Raw genomic sequence first — 21,996 nt, 5'->3', positions numbered from 1 at the left:
TGCAAGAAACAAGCTTTTAAGTTGGTAACTGAAGCTGAATGACAGCGTTTGTTAGTTTTTTTTTATGTTTGAAATCTTTCGTAATAAAAAGTTAAAATTCCTTGACTCAAAAATCCTATACAACAACACACGAAGTAAGGGGACGGAAACAAAGATGCCAAATACTTTCCGTCCATTGATAGCGGAGGGAAGCAAGGAAGCAGAAGAAAGCTGCAGGGGTGGCCATGTGAACCTAGAAACGGTATGTTTGTATTTAAGGATCTCACACATAACTCCAGCTTTTAAAATACTAATAGCTCCTTGTTTCTTTTTACATTTTACCTTAGGAGAAATGTGAGACTCAAACAACTTATTCAATATTTATTGAAAAGCAACTGATTTAAAAACCTCCTTAAAATTGGTTAAATGCCATGAGATTTGGTAAGGGGAATACCAATCTCCAAATATCCTAACTTTAAAAAATTATAGAGTGCGTTGGACAAAATATTGTACCATTTAATCATCATGATTATTAGAGTATTTGCAGTATTTTTTGTAACTAGGTACAAAAATTCAGGCTATAGAATACAGAATGAATTCCCTTTGAAAAACCACCACTGGATTAAAAACCACTAAATTCAAGGTAACAATTACCTTTGGAGAAAGGATGAGGTAGGGATTAAGATCAGAAGAGGTATATAATGGATGTCAGTTCAACCTGTAATGTCTTATTTTTTTAAATCATCCATAAAAATTACACAAAGCATGGAAAGTGGTGGTGAAAGAGTTAAATGGTAAGTGCGTTAAATATTCATTATGTTCTCTTTGTATTTTTCTGCATACTTGAACACTTCATTTTGTATTTAATGTGGGGTAATCTGATACTCCAACATTTATACTTTTATTTGCAAAATCTGAAACAGGTAAGTTAAAAGAAATAAACATATTCAGGAGAATAAAGAGTAACCATAAAATTAAGATTTTTGATATTGGTGAACATTCTAATAGTGTGGCTTAAAATTTTCTACTGAATTCTTACCACCAGATTTTCTAGAAACAAATATTTAGCTAAAATAGAAACCTATGTATGTTCAATTTCACTAAACAATCCTGTACCCACTTCTCCTGACTGAAAAAACATGTTTTCAGATTTATGCTCCATTTTAAGATATTACGGCAGCGAGGAAATCTTGTTTGAAGTCCTGAGCTAATCATAAGAATGTCTTTTCTTCCTTTCATAGGCTTGAAAGTCTTTATTAGAATTCCTTCCAAGTTTCACAGCAACCTTTAAAGATATATACATACAAAATCTCATTTTTAAGTGGAGTCTATAAATATGATGTATCTATGTTAGCTTTACCAGACTAACTTTAAAACAGCCATTAAAGAGTATGTCTTTGTAGCAAGAAGAGAGGATAGTATTTACTGTGGTTAAAAGTTTACTATAAGCAAACGCGGCACTCGTGGGACACTGGCATTGTAACTTTTTCTTCTACGTAGCAGTTTACCAATGGCGTAGCATTTCCGCACTTAACAGTATGTGAGCTTCAAAACAATCCTGTGAAGCGGGCAGAGCAGTATTGCCTCCATTTTATAGATAAGGGAAAGTGAGGCTAAGAAAGTGACTTGTCCTTTTCCTGCAAACTATATGGTGTCCAAAAAGATCTGCACGAACAGTGACCAGCCGGGTGGTGCAGTGGTTAAGTTCGCACAGAAGTGGCCCAGGGTTCGCTGGTTCGGATCCCGGGTGTAGACATGGCACCACTTGGCAAAAGCCATGCTGTGGTAGGCGTCCCACGTATAAAGTAGAGGAAGATGGGCACGGATGTGAGCTCAGGGCCAGTCTTCCTCAGCAAAAAGAGGAGGATTGCCAGTAGTTAGCTCAGGGCTAATCTTCCTCAAAAAAACCCCCCACAAAACCTGCATGAACAAATTAATTACCATAATTTGATTATAGTAACCTTAAATCTTGAAGTTAAAAAGCCTCAAAAGTGTTAGTTAATATATTCCTAATAGAACTAATAGAATGATTTGTTACCCTTCCTTGTTAAGCCAGGGTTTTCATAGCTGCTTTCAAATGCCAGAGTTCCAACATTAAACTGTATAAATTCATTCCTGAAGTAAGTGCTTTGAAACCCATTTCCAAAATCATCTTTAATGTCAAAAAATCAGTTTTTCTCTGTTATAGGAAAAAAAAATCAAGTTCTCTCCTAAGTGAAATATTCAAGTTAAGGCCCCTAAGTTCACTGTACGAGGTAAGACTCTGAGGCATACAGTGGTACTAATGATGATGACAAAATTGCTATTTTCACCTAACCCTTAAGCAGTTTACTATATGCCAAGGACTGTGTTAATTTACTGTACCAAATTTAAAATACTCTAGTGTCAAAATTCCCACTTCACTGACATGATGCTTTGGAAGGACAGCTGCAATGGGGTGTACTGTAAGAGATGGTAGAATCTGCCACTCCCTAGGCAGGAAGAACTTTGGTTTCTGGTCATCCCCTGCAGGAGATATTGGGAACTCTCCCCAGCTTGGCAATTGGAGCAACCAGGTTCCTACGCGTACCTTAGGACTTTTGTTTCTTCTTCCAGGTCAATACCAGCCACAAGGAACTACTTGCAAAGGAGATGGTACCAACTTTCAGGTATTTCAACCACCACCCAACCCTGAGGAAAAGTAAACAAAGAAATTTTCTTCATTTACTATTCATTAACCATGGTATTGGCTTTTTAGACTTTAGGCACATCTGCTGTTGCTGGATTGCCTCTGTACTACAACGCTATTTTAAGAAAAAATATGAAAGATCACCTATAGCTTTCAAATTGCCCCCATGTTGTCAACTCAAATGTAAACAATTATTTTTATTTACTATATTCTTTTTCCTTGGAGGTGACTGAATTATTGTATTAATATAGCATATTTAAATGTATATTATATACCTTCATTTCTTTTTTATTCTCCTAATGTGTGATAACTGTCCGTTATTTTCTAACAGAAGGAGCCTAAGGAACACGTATAACTGTAGTTATCTGATACCAATATAGCTGTTTAAAAAAGGTGACCAAAATTATTTTGAGTAATACAAATAGCACCCTAATCAGAATCCTTTAAAAAGTGAAAAGCAGTAACATTACAAATTACCCTTAAGTTTTTAAATAACTGAACGTACACCTTCCTTCCCACCCAAGGCAAAAACAGATGATGTGTTACTGTTTCTTCCCAATAACATCAAATCCCCTTTGTTAAAATTCTCAAGGTAGTCTAAGATTAGTAGGAAATCTTTAGCAGACACAAAAGATGAAAGATGAAACTGCAGCAAGAGAGCATGGCAAATCCAAAAGATCTATTAGTGCATAAATCTACTGGAAAAAAAACAACAACAACAACAAAAGAGATAGAAGGAATTAACAAGCTACAATAAAAGTTATGTCTTTAAAGCAGTAGATTATAACAGGGTGGGAAATGTTTAATATGTGTCCTCCTGAAAAGCAGTTACCATCTTTTAAATTAAAAAAAAAAACAGCTGGTATATTTCACAGCATCTAGATTTATTTATGGTAAAAAGCCATAGAACTGTAATATTATTACTCCTTTCCCACCCTGGCAGAGAATAAACATGAATTCAGAAGCACAGTGGAGTGAAAACAAAGAAGAAGAGAGAGAAAAGGCAGCAGAGAAAGACAGAAAAGGTGAATACAGAGCTACAGAAGTGTTTATTGAGCATGCTACAGAGGTAAGCAGAGTACACACAAAAGGAAATTAAACAACCATCAAACCTCCCAACTTTGTTAGAAAATTAATTTTTAATTGTGCCGCTTTCAAACTATACTGAATTTTACATTTCTAAAGATGTAAAAACTCAACTAATAGAAAATATACATGACCATTCTGTCTACATAGATAACAGAATCTATGAATCTTGAAACTAAGTACATCAATTTCAAAAAGTATTGGTCATTTAAACAGAATCAACAATTCAGATTGACAAGAACTGTTCAAATTAATTTGACCTGTAGATTCTGAGCCATGTTTTTATTAAAGTCAGATCTATTCCTAAATACAAAATATTTTGAAGATTTATTAAAACTGAATATTACAATGCAAGGTAAATTAAGACTAAAGGCACATAAACTTTGGTCCCACCTGGTTGTCAGTTTTAGAAAACTGCCACAAAATTAATCTTCCTGCAAATTTTCGCAGTACACTTTCTTTATCTTTGAAAAATACATGCACCAGTTCCTGAACTAGCTAGACCAGTCTGCACATGCTCAGAAATCCACAACCATATTCCAAATCTTAATTACAAACTAAGGATGGCAATATATATTTAAATGCACGTAAGTCATGTCAACTTCAAAAACATCTACGAAAAATATTCAGCCACAAACAAGACATTACTTAGTGCTGACATTTATATGATACGTCCCACAAGAGTGTGTACAAAAAGGTTAAGATTCCACAATGCTTTCCACATAGGGCTCAAACTTACAGAAATCACTTTGTTGTCTTAAGAAATTAATACTCTGCATCTTGTTAATTTTAACTAATGCCTACATTCATAACTGAATCTAGACCAGATTGTGAGATACAAAAGGCCAATGTTTTTTTAAAGCAATAAAGCCTAAGGTAGTAAAACTAAAAAATGCTGCTTTATTCTTTCAATATCATGTATCTTTGACTAAATAGAAAGAAATGTGACAAGCCAATAATTCAAAATAAGTTCCAAGCAGGAGAAACAAAAACTTAACCTTTTTACACACCCCTGCCTAAACATATTATAATTCCCATATAACAATGTGCCCTAGAAAACCAATTCCTTTTTTCTAGTAAATGCACAATAGCAACACTAGTTTTCCTTTTTAAGGCACGTTATGTCAACTAAGTTGAAAAAGGAAAGTAAAATTAAACTTAAATTTTAAACAGACAATAAAAATGGCTTCCCTATAGAACAGATGAAATATAGCAGTTAATAACTCTGCCTTTACATATGCCATTTCATTTTATAACCAAGGAATGATAACAGCATGAAAAAAAAAAGGAAACAACAAAATAATCAAACTCTGGTCCCCACTTTTCTGAACAGTCAATAGGTGATGACACCAAACAATGTGATTCACCCCCAATCTTCATCTCCCCCTTTTTAAATTGTTGACTTGGAGAAAGACACTCTCAGATGATGGTTTTCACCAAGGTTATAATTATGAAGATCAATCAAGGCCTGGATAGCTTCTTCCACAGTTGCCATCTGAAGAAGAGCCATTTTGTGATCTCTTCTGAAACAAAATTATGAAATTAGATACTTCATAAATGTTAGAAAGGGCTTAAATACTTGAATTTTTTCCCCATTGCAGAATCAAAAACTTCAATAAAAATAAAAAAGTAAAATAAAAAAAAAATTTACTTGAAGAAAATTTTTACTTCTATCAAGTTACTAATTTAAAAACAAGAAAAGCTTGCTTACTGAAAAAACTTAAATGCTTTCACAGTGCCCCCAGTGTTAGCAAACAGTGTTCGTAGATCCTCTTCTGCTACTGAAGGACTAGAAAAATTGGATGGAAAAAAAGGTAAATATTAATAATAAACTTTACATTTTATCCTTAAAACACATATCCTCAATAACCTCTAGCTTTAATACTTACGGGATATTGGATAGGTGAAGGGTTGCAGAAGGAGGAAAAATGTTCTGAAAATTTTTGGATCCAGGTTTCTTAAAACGATGCAATGGGGAATTACCGAAATCTTTTGTTAGCCCTTGATCATCAAGTCCCTCTCGAGGTAGCTGTACAGTCTGATGTTTAGATAAAGTAACACGTATAATTTTTCCATACATCTTCTGTCCATTAAGATGGTTCATGGCTATAAAAAGAAAGAATGCCTATTAAAAACAACATTAACAAAGTTCAAAGCAAAAGTAATTCATATTTTAGAATAGTTCAAAATCTGAATTCTCTTATGATTTTAAAATAAATCATGAGTTCACAATAGCCTTTGGTGACAAGACTTAATTTGCACTAGACAAGGCACTTTGGCAAAAAAGCCAGCTTCTCCCATAGAATGAAAATCCAGATTATAAATATCTCTCTTTTTTGACAATCCTGTTGATAAATCATATACTTAGATGCCCAAGAAAGAAACTTAGTACTCATCTGTAACTTCTTCTTCTTTCTGCCTCATATCCCAATTGCCAAGTCCTATGACTCTATTCCTCCTATAAGTATCTCTCAAATTCATACTGTCTCCCTCTCCACTTTTCACTGCCATTATTTTTGATCTGGATAACTCACTTAGTCTCCTAATTTCTACTCCTGTTGGATTATTCTCTACTTTCTTCCAATCCATTCTAAACACAGCAGCTGGATGACCTCTGTAAATTGCAAATCTGATCATGTCATTACCTGCTTAAAACCCTTAGAGACAAAGTCCAAATTCATTCTTTAACATGGCTTGTACCTTTCCCAGTCTGACCCTAAATTATCTCTCCAGCCTCTTTGAACAGATATTTACTGATGATGTACAATACCAACCACTTTTTAGTGCTGAGAATCAAGAGGTAAGACAAGAACCATCCTAGCCCTCATGGAACTTATGGTATCTCAGTACTATATTCCTTGCACTTAAACACTCCAGCTATACAAAACATGGTTGCTTTAAGTGCCAGTTTTTCTTCCCTTTAGTCCCCTGTGCATGCTGGTCTATTTGTAACAATTTATCTCCTTCACTGTCCCTCCTGGTCTACACATCCTTTGATGTTACTTCCTCAGGAAGACCTTCCTTTATTCTCTGGAAAGGTTCAGAACCTCATTAGGTATTCCCCATGGAGGATCCTTTACTTCTTTTTAAATTCATCACAATTGATTTTAATTATCCTCCTGCACTCTGTAAACTACATGAGGGCAGGAACCGCTGTCTCTACCCCAGCACACAGCACAATGCCTAAAAACAGAACATTATGTGGCTACTTCTTGAGGTACTGGTTGGGTTATTTTTAAACTAAATGGACTTGTCTGAGATTCAAGAACGGTTAACATGTTATATGTTTTATTCATTAGTCACAACAACTAAAAAAGACTATTTCATAAGTCATATGCTTGAGCTAAACAGAAGGTCTGATTTGACTGCTCAAATCACAGTATTAGAGTATTAAGAACAGAGAGGTAAAGGAATGTGAAAGGGCAGGGAACTGAGAAGAGTTCCTACCCTCAGAATCTTTTTAATTTGATGAGTAGACCACACTACACAGTCTGACATAGGATATACTCAGAATTTGTTAAAACCATGCATCTTGACATACTTACTTGCATAGACTAAACTAGTTAAATATAAAACATGGCTCAAGAGGAAAATGCCGTGGAAGTATAAGGTACCATCCAGAAAAGAATCAAACGTAAATTTTTCACTTACAGCTTTCCTCATTTGTAAAAAGCTTCCTCTTTCTAATTGTTTTAGTGCAGTGCTATATATTTTTAATACTTTTTCCTTAGATGTTCAACTGAGGCTAACAGAAAAAAATTCTCTCAGGCCTGAATTTTTTCTCACTACTTTCTTACACTGCATTTCACATATACTTACAAATTTACACTTATAAAAACAGCTCAATTATTCACAGTGATGGTACAGAAACTGTTTAATAAAATTTATCTGAATTATAAAATATTTTCAAAGTTCTATTAACTACTGTTTCAAGTGAATAGAACTTTGCTTACGATAAAGTGCAATTACCTCCCACAAAATGTTTTTTTTTTTTTTTTCCTTCTTCTCCTCAAAGCCCCCCGGTACATAGTTGTATATTCTTAGTTGTGGGTCCTTCTAGTTGTGGCATGTGGGATGCCACCTCAGCGTGGCTTGATGAGCAGTGCCATGTCTGTGCCCAGGATTCGAACTGACGAAACACTGGGCCGCCTGCAGCGGAGCGCGCGAACTTAACCACTCGGCCACGGGGCCGGCCCCATCCCACAAAATGTTTTTTAAGGCATACGTCTTGGGGATGAAGTGGTATAAAGCAGACTAAGGCTGTCATAAGAAAGCTGTCCTAGGTAGCTTTGGAAAATTAGGGAAAGACTGTGCAAACAGCTGAGCTTTGAGATACTGAAGGGCGGGAATAAAAAAAACAGTAAGTCTTAGGCATAGTGACTGTACAAAGAGGAGATAGATGATACAGAAATGGGGTTAAAACAAAGCAAAATAATCAAACAACTACCTCAAGACATAGCCAGATTATGAGAGAGATTCTAGTCAGCTGATTTCTGACAAAAGAGATCTAAAGTGGATGAGGGTTGGGGGAGGAGGGGCAATTAGAATACCAGGATTTTTAAGTTAAAAAAGAAAGCCTGTCAAAAAGTTAAGTACATACAATGATTAAACAAAACAAGGCAAGAGAGTATTTGAATTAATAATTCAAAATGAATCAAGTTAAAAAAAGGGACTCATATCTTGAAATCTATTCCAAAAAATACGGCATGAATGGACAAAAGCAAACAATGATAAAGGAGGAAAAAGTCAAACGGCATTTTTGGTTAAATATAATTTACCTTTCCCTTAATCCATCTCTGAAGAAAATACTAATGAATAATGAAAAGTTAAATGTAAAAACTTTAAAGATACAGGAAGAGTTTATATAGTGTGGAACTGGAGCTACATCAATAGTTATCTCCTTCATAATTCAAAATATTGTGTCGACTCTCCCATTTTTTAAAAACGAAACTCAACATCCACTTGGTAATTAATTAGTCTTTTCAAAAGACCCAACTTTTAGCTTCATATTTTTTTCTCAACTGTCCTCTATACCACTGATCTCTAGTCTTGTCTTTATCATCTCCTTTCCCCCGGTTTATACTGTTACTCTTAAAAAGTTAAAACCTTCTGTCAAAACACCTTTCACTGTACCACACATATCTAAATTTGTATAGTACTTCATTATCCTTTAGTTTTAAATATTTTCCAATTCTCATTAAAATAAGTTCTCTGATCCATGAGACATCAGAACTTATTTTTAAATTTCCAGATATACGGAAATTTTAAATGTTTTTTTTATTATTAACTCAACTTAATTGTGCAATAGTCAGATAATTTGGTCTATATGACGCTTACTCTGAAATTTCCTGAAGCCTGCTTTCCAGTTTAGTATGTGATCAGTTCTATAAACGTTCCATGTGTACTTAAAAAGAATGTGTCGGATATATAACTGTTAGATGCATAATTCTGTACATATGTAACTGTGTTAAGGTAATCGTATTCTGTCAGTTGTATCTTTCTTGATTTTTTTTTGTTCTGCTTGACATAATTCAGAAAGGGGTTGAAATCCCCCACTATGATGGTGGATTTGCTCCATTTTCCCTGTAGATCCATCCATTTAGGATTTATATCTTTTGAGGCTATTTCATGAGGCACATACATACATAAAAACTGTTCGAACTTACTTTTGAACTAAATCTGTGCTCAATAATCTTTACCTTCAATTAATATGGGCATATGTTTTTCTCTGCGTACTATTTGCCCAATGTATCTTTTTTATATCCCTTTACTATAAACCTTTCCACATCCTTGCACTTTATATGTCTCTTGTAAATAGCAAAGAGATAGCATTTTAAAAATCAAATCTGACAATCTTTTAACTGATGAACTTACTCCTTTATATTTGCTATTATTAATGCATCTGGACTTCATTTTAATTCATATTTTCCCCTATTTTTCATCATTTCATTTGCTATTTTCCCCTCCTTTAAGAGGAAAGACCTCTTGAAATTCTCTTTTGTGAGACCAGCAAAGCCTCAAAGTACAACTTAAGAGTTCTTCATTATTCATAACAGTAGAAGTGAAAGCCAATATATACATATACTTAAAAACTGCTCAAATATCTAACAGCAGAGTTATATGATTTCCACTCACTTTACAGCACACTGATAAATTTAGTAAGTAAAGGTCTGCTACGAAGAACCAAGTAAGTTTATGTCTGAGATGCAACTATATATTAAATAAAAACAGGAGTATTTTTGTAAACAGTGCTTAAAAATATTAATTGGAGAAGCCAGATAATTGTTTTTAACATGAAGGAACTACTCTTTGGCATTTTGCTAGAATCTAAGTCTTCAAGGACCAGTATACTATTTTTAAAGATAATTTACAAATTATATTATTCCTAAAATATCTGATTTAAGAAAATACTGTATCAATTAAATAAGCTATGGTAAAAAGTTTACTAAAGAAACATCTTAACATTTACAAACTTTGAAACTCTGAAATCATTTAACATGGCTTCTCTTAGAGGACTGCAACAATCCCATTCACATTTAAACACTATTGTCTCTTAGTTTTCCTTGCTGTTTATTTCTCCCATACTACTTCCTAAGCATAAAAACATCTGCTTATATTACAAAACAATGAGTAATTCCAAATAGAGTTCCATGAAAATCAGAGAACAGAGCCCAGAAACAAAGCATACTAAAATTTTTTAAGTCATTCTTTCTAATGGTACATCCTAGTTTTGTGTAAGATTTGAGTGTGCATGTGTGTGTGAGAAAGGCATAGATGGTGTAAGCACATATTTTTATGGTCACATACTTCAAGAAAAGCAAAATCTACCCTAGCAACAAGGAGAAATAATACATTATCTGCCACTAGATATAGTCCAAAAACTATAAATCATGCCATTAGTAAGTCAAAGATTTAGTGAAAAGATCTTACTAAAAATTAGGGGTATAAGATTTACAAATGTACGTACTGTTACACACTGAACTGTATTCTCTCAAAATTCAGATGATAAATCTCTAACCCTTCAACATGACTATTTGGAGACAGGGCCTTCAAGGAAGTAATTAAGGTTAAATGAGGTCATAAGGGTGAGCTCTAATCCAGTAAGACTGGTGTCCTTATAAAAAGAGAAAAGATACCAGAGAGCTCAGAGGAAAGGCCATTTGCAGACACTAAAAGAAGGAAGCTGCCTGCAAACCAGGAAGAAAGTTCTCACCTGAAACAAATCTACTGGCACCTTGTCTGGGACTACTAGCCTTCAGAACTGTGAGAAAATAAATTTCTGTTGTTTAAGCCACTCAGTCTGTGGTTATTTTGTTACAGCAGCCCAAGCAGACTAACATAAGTATATAAAAATTAAAATATCACTTATTTAAAATAGTCCTTACATAAACCAAAACCAAAAAATACCCAGAAGAATTTGTTTAAATTCTAACCTCAGGTACTTCTCAACCATAATGATCCCTTATTTATATGAGGGAAATGTTACCCACAGATCATAAGGTGATGAGGAAAAAAAAATATTTGAAAATGCTTTGTTAACTATGAAGCACTGTAAAATGCTACTTACAATGTATATAAAAAATGGCAATCACTACCCCCAGCAGAGTACAGAAGTGTACACAAGCAGAGAAAGATTTACTAAGCATCTATGATATGGTCAGCGCTTTACATATCTTTCATACATATCTTTCATACATATCTTTCATATAGCACTTTACATTTCTAAAGACAGATATCTGTATTTTAAAAAATAGACAGCCAGATGTATAAAGCTTTATACACTGTCTAAGCTACCACAATAGCTGGTTACACTGAAATTTAAAACTTACTTCTGACTCCAAAGGCCAAAAGGTCCAGTATTTCATGTTGTTAATTTATGAGTCTCATTGGATGTAATAGCAAAAATACAATAGTCCTTACATCAAAAATAGCAACTTTCAAAATTAACACTGTGAACACTAGTCTGAGGCACCATAATCTCTGAATCTCCATGAAGAGAACTGTAAGCTGAGAACCCACTGATAGTCAATCACATTGTGAGTTTGCAGTTGTATTCTAGATTTATGTGATTTGACTTTGTGTATGAAGTCAAATGCAATATTAATTAAAATCATCAATCATTTATCTAAATAATAATTTAAGTGTAACTTGACTAAAGTACATTTTAAGATTCCAAATGGGATTAACAATGGTGTACTTGGTGTAAATTTTTCATTTCGTAAGAACGTGGTATCTCTAAAACACATTTTCCATTTGACTCTTTCCATTACACAGTTTAGCCTAAACCTTACAAACGATTTAGAAGAATTAAAAAACATGACATTAATCAAGATTCCATGGACTATATGGACGACAGAAACAGTTAACTTATATTACAGGCAGTAACCAGGAATGAAAAACACTAAGGATGTTTAATTTAAACATCATAATTCTTTATGTGCAATTGTTACTGCAATTCTGGAGCCGAAACCTTTTTCCGTTAGACTGCACCTAAGAAACAGGAAAAGGATAGCAGAAAAATATAAATATGTTCATCATGTACAACTATTCACATTAGAACATGAAAATTAAGGGCCAGCCCAGTGGCGCAGATGTTAAGTTTGCATGTTCCGCTTTGGTGACCCAGGGTTCGCCGGTTCGGATCCCAGGTGCGGACATGGCATCACTTGTCAAGCCATGCTGTGGTAGGCATCCCACATATAAAGTAGAGGAAGATGGGTATGGATGTTAGCTCAGGGCCAGTCTTCCCCAGCAAAAAGAGGAGGAGTGGCAGTAGTTAGCTCAGGGCTAATCTTCCTCCAAAAAGACAACATGAAAATTAACATGACATTTTGAGCCCTGGCTATTAAGAAAACAAATGGTTTCTTACTATTCACAGATTTACATTATATATTTGAAATCAGATTTAAAGACATATAGATATCACACAGTTTAATCTTACCAAGTTGTGATTGGTTTCCGTCAGCCATCTGTATTAGAGCACTGTCTTTCTTATTGTACAAAATCTTCACACGCTGCACATCTCCATAAACACCTTTTTTGGAGCCACAGAGAGGTAATCCAAAAATGGAATTAATTTTATGTGCAAGTCAGCTAAAGATTATTTTTCTGACACATTAATGAAACATTCAGACATCAACATGATCACCCATTCAAACTCATCATTCTCACAAATGAATAAAGAAGATCAAGATTTTGAACAGTGAATTTTGAAAAGAATAATTTCTGATAAACCCTCAAAGCTATGTGAATGATATTAAATTAAAGACCATGCAAAATAAATCAGCATGCATTAAAACAAATTTTGTGTCTATGGAGAGTTTTAAATAGCAAAGAAAAATAGCAAAAGATTTACTATTCAACTTTAAGCCAAAGTGCTAGCTACAAATAAGAATTAAGGTGAAACAAAAATCAAATCAATAATAAAAGTATAGTGCTAACAATAACATACCGAAGAGGGTAAACAGACTTTGGGGCGTAACCATCTTTAGAAGGAGAGAAGAGCAAGCAGCGTAAGACAAGAAGAGAGAAGAGTCGAGGAAGAGCGGAGATGAACAGATCATCCATAACGAAGGGTGGTTCCCGCAGAATGGTGAGGTGGTCATGGATCATGGTTCAAGGCGGTTAATTGGGGCAAGTTGGTCCGAGGAACATTTGTTCAAGCACAGAAGCATGAACATAGGGAATGGAGACAGGGAATGAAGACACGGACAAGGAAAATAAAGGATAAGACAGGGAAGGGAATGGGCATTTGGGAAAAGACAAGGAAAGGGAAGGTGAACACACAGGGAAAAGGATGAAATGGGGAAGGGAAACAGCAATGCAGAAGAAAAAAATAAGGAATTGGGGAACAAAAAAAAAAATAAAATATAGGTCAGTACATAGGAAATGCAGGAATTTGGTCAGAAAATGGTTGGTTTATGTACTGTACAAGAAAAACTGAGTAAAATGTAGTCATCCAAGACAAATATGGGTAAAGTACATCTATATCAAAGAGTAAATTACAGCATTTCATTTCAACATAGGGAAGGAAAGCATGCATAGGAATTTTAAAACTTTGAACTTCACTGCATAAGCATGGCTGGTTATGAAATGCAGGCAAAATTCTTAAAAGAAAAACAAAGGCACTCTGATTCAAACATTTTAGCATGCAGAACTGTGAATGACAATAGTATTAAATGATAAAATAAGCTTAATGTTCATATTAACAGAGGCCAATCAAAAATGAAACAAATACTCAAATTAGACATTGTAAACTAATACATTTAGCTTCCCACATTTCATACCAGCTTTCATAGCAATCAAAATAAAATATACCAGACATAAAATGTACAACTAAAGAAAATAACAGCAATAAATTTTATTTAACAAGGGGGGGAATAAAGTTGAAAAATATTTTTAGAAGACAATGACTAATAACTGCAAAGAAAAAATTACTAAGAAAGACTGGAAGAGTGCCTCGTCAAGATCTTTGGAAGAACCTTCAAAGAAAAATGTATTAGAGTAGTTCACATAAAATAATATTTAAAAAATGCAATGACACATAAGCATGAAATGAACAAGCAAATAATTAGAAAAGGCAACGAGCAAAATTGTTTTACAGTTAAATCTGCAAATTAGATCATATCTGCCTTTGAGAGTAACAAAACGATAAAAAGCCAAACTATGGTACTTCACCATATTTTTCTTAGGAAAAATAGGTAATTAGGTTAAAAATATATATATATATATAAAGAGATATGACTGTCTAAAGAAATAAAATATTACTTAAACAAGTACATAGATTTTATTCAGAAGTAGAAACATACAGAAAATACTTTGACTAATGAATGTACATAAAAAGAAAGGCAAGTGCAAAATGAAATAAACATGAAAAACTTCCACAAATGAAATGGAGTTAAAGAATAAACATTACAAAATTATTTTACTAACCTCTTCATTTAAATTGCTAACCAACAGGACTGTATTGCCACCAGCTGAGACTCCAGGCATACCCACTCGGCCAGCAGCGGCTGCAGCAGCTGCTGCAGCAGCATTTGGAATAGCCAAAGGACTCAGAGCTCCTGGAACAGCTGCAACAGGAAGCCCTAATTTTAAAATAAAGCATATTTTACGAAACACACACAAGTCGTTTACAAAAACCAATTTAAGCACGATAGCCACATGGCTTTGGGCTGACCGTTCCAAATGGTTCCTGAAAGTTAATTTTTATAACATTTAGAAAAATGACTTGCTGATGTGTAGCAGTTAGAGAAAAATAAACTGGTTTCAATGAAATCATTAACTATTAGAACTAAGGTACATACCTGTATTATGTTAAAAAATTAAATACACAACATTCCATTTCCTGAGGAAAAGCAAACAAAACACAAAGAATATAATATTTCCAAGTCAGAGACTTGAAAAATTCACTTACATGGTTTACAGTGAGAAGCCAAAGCTAAAAAATATCATCTTCAACATAACAGTAACTCACTGTTTTACACAAGTGCTATCTTCATAAACTCACACTTGAAATCAAATAAATAGTAGCTTATGAAGCAAATATAGTTAAGTCCTTCAGTTCCTAGAGACGAATCACCATGAACATCATTATTTAATTCATTCAAATGACCTAAAGAAAATCTTACCAGAATTTGTTTGCCTGAATTCCACATTCAAGTAGTTATAATGAACACAAGTTTCTCAAACATGATACTTTCCCAGCAGGAAGAATGAGAAAACATCACCGTATCACACATTTTCTCTTTCAGTATTTTTCTACCCTTTACCTAACCTACCAACTTTAACATTTCCTTCTTATTTCTATTCTACTTTCCAGTCTTGCTGTTGTTTTATCATCTTTGAGATACTTCACTTATTCTACAAAGAATTCCCTTTTGTCTCAACATTTTTATTCACTTTTCAATTAAGCAATCAGAATTCTTTCATTCCTTAAATTCTTAGATACCAGCTTATTTCTCAATATTAGTTCACTAAAGAAATGAATTACATGTACTTCTTCTCCTTCCCATGATAAAGGAAACAAATATCCAATCTAAATGAAGTTAATTCATGACATACCTGGGTAGAACTGACCCTTAGCACTGTCGTCCCATAAGTTCACGTTTATTTCTTCTTTTCTCTTTCGAGCCTTCTTGTGTATGTCAAAAAGATGTGCTGTTACCTTTGGTTTCAGACACCTTATTCTTTTAGCCAAGTTTTTTATCTTTTTACTTTATAGGAACTATAAATGGCTTTCATTAGCAGTCTGAATGGTTCTTTAAGAGCCACTTTTCTTAGCCTCTGTAGTTTTTGACTTACAAAATTTTTACCTCCAATCTCCTTTTATCCTTTCTGAATATTCTTCAGTGGAATGATATGTTTCTCCTTTACAATCTTGCTCTAAACAAGCTTATTTTACAGTTTTGCCCACACCATTTTTGGGTATCCCCCTTTTTTCCCTATTTTTCCACTTTTTAGATTTTACTTTTTGTTTTGGAAAACTTTCAACATACATAAAAGTAAAGAGACTTGAATAATGAACCCCCATGTACCCATCACACTGGTTTAACAACTATTAACTAATGGCCAATCTTGTTTCATCCACTCACCCATTTTATTTTTAAAGTAAATCCCATGAATAAGGATCTAATTTTAAAATAGAAACCTTTCATGTTTGGTATTTACTAACGCATAGTAGTCTTCAGTCTGTTTGGATCCACCAGTGTGGATCTTTTTAACTGACTATTCCAGGGCATTACTAACTTCTCCATGTTAAATACCATAGCTCTCATTAAGCTTTATAGGTTGCTTCATTTAACACTCAGTGGATATCTTAATTTGCTGCCAATGTCAAATATAAAGATACAGTCTTAACTCCTAGGCATGCTTTCACAGTAATTTTGTTCTTAGAAAGCGACCTCTTCTCCTTTCTTTAAACATTGTTCTTCAGTATTTTCAAATAGCTTTGGCTGAAAGCAACTAGCATTCAACTAAAGTTGACACCACAATTATTTAACAGTGGTGGAAACTCCAGATGTAGGCCTTACATTATCAAATCATTCCCTTGTTTCTTTCTGCCTTTAATTGGCTACCTTTTAGTAGAAAAAGTAACTTAAAATTCTGTTAAGTTCCTTCGTCTTAATGGGATCCAGTTGATGGCCCAAAACAAACAAGCAAATAAACACCATCTGCAAATTCATGTGATGCAGAAGAAAAAAGTTCAGTATCATTCCTCAAATTGCCTTTTAAGAATAAAAAAGACTAAAAAAAAAAAGCCGTCAAAGAAATTTGACCACGTCTTTTCCACAATAAAAAATAAAATCAGTTTAATTTCTGGTTTTTTCAGTTCTAACAGGCAACAAGTGATTCTCAGGGCCCACTAAACTAGAAAAACTTAACCAAGCTAACTATAATTAGTTACCAAAATTAAAATAATCTCAAAAGTCTCCTAATTCCTAGCATTTTCTCTATATAGCTCTTGACTCAACCACCATCTCCTGTTTATTAAAAAACCCTCTATCTCCTACTTATCTATTAGAATTCTCTTAAACTTTGTATCCCACATTGAAGTAGTTCTCAAACTTTTTGGTCTCAGGACCCCTTTACACCCTTAAGACTTACTGAGGACTGCAAAGAGTTTTTGTTTACTTGGGTTCTATCAACTGACGTTTAAAATATCAGAAATTAAAACCAAGAACTTTAAAGCACAGGAACACAAGATCACACATCCTGTTAGTTTGCAGAGTGATGTAGAAAACTCCAACGTATTCTATTGAGAAAATGAGAGTCAAAAGGCAAACAACATTTTAGTATTATCATGAAAATAGTTTTGATTTTGTGGACCTCTAGAGAGGGTCTCAGGGGCTCTCAAAGATCTGTAGACAATATTTTGCGAACCACTACACGTATACTTGGTATGATGCTTTGTACACATACGATGCTCAAAAAGTACTAAGAAATTAAAAAGCAGCATTTATTTGAAAGGTAAAGAAACGCTCTAATATATGACAGGTATATTACACACTACTGACACTTCCAAAACTTACAGTTCTACGTCACCTACTACTCCTCTTTCCCTTTTGACAATTCAAGAAAAGTTACTAATTCACGAAACAATAATATAAAATCTCAATCTCCCTAAATTCGATATGTCAATCTAAACACAACAGTCTAAGGTTAACACTTCATCTCTGCAGAAGTTTCTTCTAAAATATATCTCTACCATGCCCATATACAATTAAATAATCTAATGAAAACTTTACCAAAATATTCAAAGGTGATGGAACATTTGTTCAAAGAAACTTTAGAGATTCAAGACATAATTGTTTTAAAAATACATTTCCTCTTGAAATCTGGGTTTTATAATGGAGACAACTTGGTGGCACCATATTATTTAAAGCATCAGGACATCATGGAAAAACGATCACTGAAAATTAAAAGAATAATTAAAATTAATTTAAAATGGTAATTGAGAATTAAGTGTCTAGGTTAAAGTCCTTTTTCAGTGTGATAGACCGGAGACCTTAAAAAAAAATGCCAGAGAATGTCATATTTTAATAAACAACATTGCGTTTTAGAAGAAATAAGACTGCTAATCTTCTAATGAGAAAACTTTGGGTTCAAAGTAGATGCAATTTACCTCCTTCTATTATGGAAGTAATGGGAAGTTTAGCACAAATGTAAGCAGGGAGGTCCCCACTGTTCTTACTACTGTCCAAATGCTATTTCATAGTCTCCCAACTTTTCCATCTATCATCACCAGAGTGGTGATAACAGCAGACCACTATACTACTAAGTCAGGTGATCTAGTCTTCCGTCAAATGATCCTTCTTCATTTTAGGCTGCCCGGAGTACAGTGCAAGAGTGCTTTAAGAGACGAAGGCAGTCACTGTCCTTAATGTCACTAATATGTATTTCGTCCCTCAGGGCTGATAACTTAGAAAAGCTACTTAAGCCATCTTTATGTAGTTCTCAATCACTAGAATAGTCTGAGTTTTTACTGGACTTTTAAAGCCTCTAAGAACATATTCCACAATTTCCCTCGGTATACTCTCAGAAATCAGGTAAAAATGTTTTTCAGCTTTAATCTTAATGGTGTCTGCTACAATAAAAATATACAAAGCTACAAAATATTTCATGGTGCATTATTTATATCACAATGATAAATCCTGAAAAAGAAAATTCTGTATTCTATTTTCATATTACTGTTAACTCCAAGCTACAATGGAAGACAGTAAGTTTATCATCTTCCTTTTGTAAAAATTATATGAAACATGTTATATATACATTTGCTCCGATGGATTATTTCTAGCTGTAGAAATTATTTTAATTTTAACGATTTAAATCTTTAGCTAAGGCAGCAGGTATGCTGGAGAAAACACTATGAGTATTGATAATGGGGGATAAAAATGCCTGTTCTGCTTCCAGGACAGTATAAGGATAAAACATCATTAAAGAGCTTCATAAACCACCATATGCTAAAGAAAAGGAAGGTAGTAACACAGGGATCCTTTCCACGTGAAATGATCTTCATCAGCTGGGCCACCCAGACATTTTGAGTGATTCAGTAATTTTATAAATTTCTGTTAGTTTTGATAAATTATTATTACTAACCCTTCCTCCACCAAAACTGATGGATACACAGCCTTTATCTGATAAAGATTCAAAGACCAGCAGGATGAAGTGATATAAATTATGTATCTACCACCTCTTCAAGTCATATTTTTGCTGATGCGCACAGGCAGTCCTAACCTTGCCCATTTCAACTGAAGAATTAAACCGCTTTTGTTAACTTACTTTAAATCATTTACAAATTTTATCTATGCTTTTTAATAAACTACTTTTTTAGAACAGTTTTAGATTTACAGAAAAATAGAAGGTTCTACAGAGTTCCTACATAACCCAGGCATTCCATTTCCCCCCCATTATTAACACCTTAGTATGGTAAGCTTGTTGCAATTCATCAGCCAATACTGACACATTATTATTAACTAAAGTCCATACTTCAGATTTCTTTAGTTTGCATCTGATGTCCTTTTTTTGTTCCAGGACCCCATATTACATTTAGTCATGTCTCCTTAGGGTCCTCTTGACTATGACAGTTTTATCCATCATTTTTAAGGATGCAGAATTTGTTTTATCCCTTCATTTCCCATTCTAAAACTTCAATCCAAAGTCAATCACATGATTTCCTTTGGTCTTACTTCTTTTCTCTGTTCAAGACATCTGACAGTTATTAGTCTCACACGCTACTGAACAGAGGTCTGGTGGTGAGTCTTAGAGGCCCCTTCTAATTCATAAATTATAGGGTCCTGGGTGGGGAGGGCAGTTTCTAAATTTTACTTCCTGATTTGAAAAAAGAAATTTCACTTTTGACAAGAATGACAACTGCTAATCTTTCCTGAAATAATTCATTCTTCCTCTTTCACTAACCTTCTCTTCAATTCCTATTTTGCCCTCTGGAATCCATTTTCTTTTCTATAATTAACAATTGCATTTTTTTCCAACATGTTCCTTAGAGAAACTTTTTAATTAAAAGCTTTTCTTGTCCTAATGAAACTTCTCTTACAATACTCTCAAAAAGTCATTTTTATCTCCCTAAACCCTTCCCCAAAGAGAAGGAAAAGGATACATTATTCATCACCCTACCCTACCCCATGTTACTTTCAGATTGCTGTTCCACCACCATCAATTAGAAGAGCTTCTGATGTCAATGTCATGTAATCAATTCTCATCAAAATAGCCATCAGGTCACCAGGACATTCTCTCTCATTACATAAAGACTTAGGCATGTGCCTTTATTTCCATCTCTCTCAGCCCGTCATCACCCTGTGATCTGTCCAACACTCTAGCCTCACAGTTTCTTAAAAACTACTTGTGACAATTTTTACTACATCAATCCTTTTTAGCAACTTTTCTTGTTACCTCTTTGATTTTTCTTTTCTTTTTTTTGCCATTCATTTCCAACATTTCAATCCCCTTTCCTGACATCATCCTTCCATCTTCTTGATCTTCCTACTCCCACAACCACTGAACCCACTTTTGGCCTTTATGGCCCTCCCTTTCTATTCTCCCTTGGCTTGAGTTTACAATGTAGACTAAGCGTTTTGGCTCGCTTCCTACTAATCTTTCAATGCTCTACAATGCCACACTTGGATAAATTAAATTTTATATTTTGGCTACACTTTCATCTGGGTTTGTAAAGTATTAGAGAGAAAACACACACACGCGCCCCAAAACTGATTCCACATTTTGTTGTTCAACATCAGCTAATTTCCTAGTCTCTTTTCAAGAATTCCCTAAAAATCCACTAGACAAGCCCTGTATCCTACTCTCAATCTTGTTATGTTCCGCAAGTATCTTGTAAGATTGAGATCAGAATTCCCTTACAATTTTCAACCAACTTCAAAAGTCCTCCTTTTTTTCCTCTGTTCCCCTTCCTGTCTTTCTTCATAAAGATACATGATGGTGAGAACAAGAATATGGACGATAAAGCTAATGATTTCAGTTCTGGCTCCAGCTCTGCCCCTAAATTTCTATGTGAGCTTAATAAAAATCCCTTCTAGTTCTCACAATGGTCCTAAAAAGTATCTCTATATTTTCTAGATGCCAACATTTCCACTACACTCTTGATCCAACAAACTACAATCAACTCTAGGACTTAAGCTAGTCTTAAAAACAAATACTACCTAATATGAAATGAGCATTCATTATATGCCAAGCACAGCAAATTTCTTTACACGTTAACACACGTAATCCTCGCAAGAGCCTTAGAACACAGGAATTAATGCCATTACATCCATTACAAATTTGGAAGCTCAGACAGTGAAGCTGAGCTAGATTTTGAACTCAGGACACCTAGATTTGGAGCCAATACTCTTAATGATTATGCATACTTCCGTACTGAAAACACTTCCCCTTGGGTCTTGCTTTACTTCTCAATTACCATCCCATTTCTCCTTCCTTTCTACAGCACTTCAGAGTAGTACATTGATCCATTAAAAGTAGATTTATACCCACTCTTGTGAATAAGCATATGGTAACTATTGAACTGAACAGGCACTTCTAATTTTAATCCTATGTATTTCACCTCTCAGTTTTTTGCTTCTTTATTTTTCCCACAATAGACATGTGCACCGCTTAAAGTTTCAATTTCAAGTCTTTAACCGCCCTGCTTTTTTATACCTGAGGAATCTTAAACCAAAGTTTTAAATATCACATCTCTAGCCTCTAAATTCACAACCCCACGAACTCTTGCCCAAGTCCTAGACCGAATTTCC

General features: G+C 34.2%; 1 protein-coding gene across 5 annotated transcripts in view; it reads right to left on the bottom strand.

Moving 5' to 3' along the window:
- Positions 1-3,771: 3,771 nt before the first annotated feature.
- PTBP2 (polypyrimidine tract binding protein 2) overlaps positions 3,772-21,996 on the bottom strand; it is an 84,293-nt gene continuing 66,068 nt past the window's right edge. For 2 of the 5 annotated variants that reach the window (XM_046645460.1, XM_046645464.1), the window contains exons 9-14: positions 14,666-14,820; positions 13,185-13,218; positions 12,675-12,767; positions 5,623-5,839; positions 5,445-5,522; positions 3,772-5,256 (exon numbers count right to left, since the gene is read on the bottom strand). In XM_046645460.1, the coding sequence (XP_046501416.1) occupies positions 5,124-5,256; positions 5,445-5,522; positions 5,623-5,839; positions 12,675-12,767; positions 13,185-13,218; positions 14,666-14,820 (710 nt within the window). In that variant the 3' untranslated portion in view covers positions 3,772-5,123. The remainder of the gene's footprint in view (positions 5,257-5,444; positions 5,523-5,622; positions 5,840-12,674; positions 12,768-13,184; positions 13,219-14,665; positions 14,821-21,996) is intronic. The other 3 variants (XM_046645461.1, XM_046645463.1, XM_046645462.1) reach the window with 3 other exon arrangements.

The sequence above is a fragment of the Equus quagga genome, chromosome 18 (assembly GCF_021613505.1).
Source record: "Equus quagga isolate Etosha38 chromosome 18, UCLA_HA_Equagga_1.0, whole genome shotgun sequence".
Lineage (NCBI taxonomy): Eukaryota > Metazoa > Chordata > Mammalia > Perissodactyla > Equidae > Equus > Equus quagga.
Note: the sequence above shows the minus strand (reverse complement) of the source record. Positions and strands in the feature narration are given on the sequence as shown.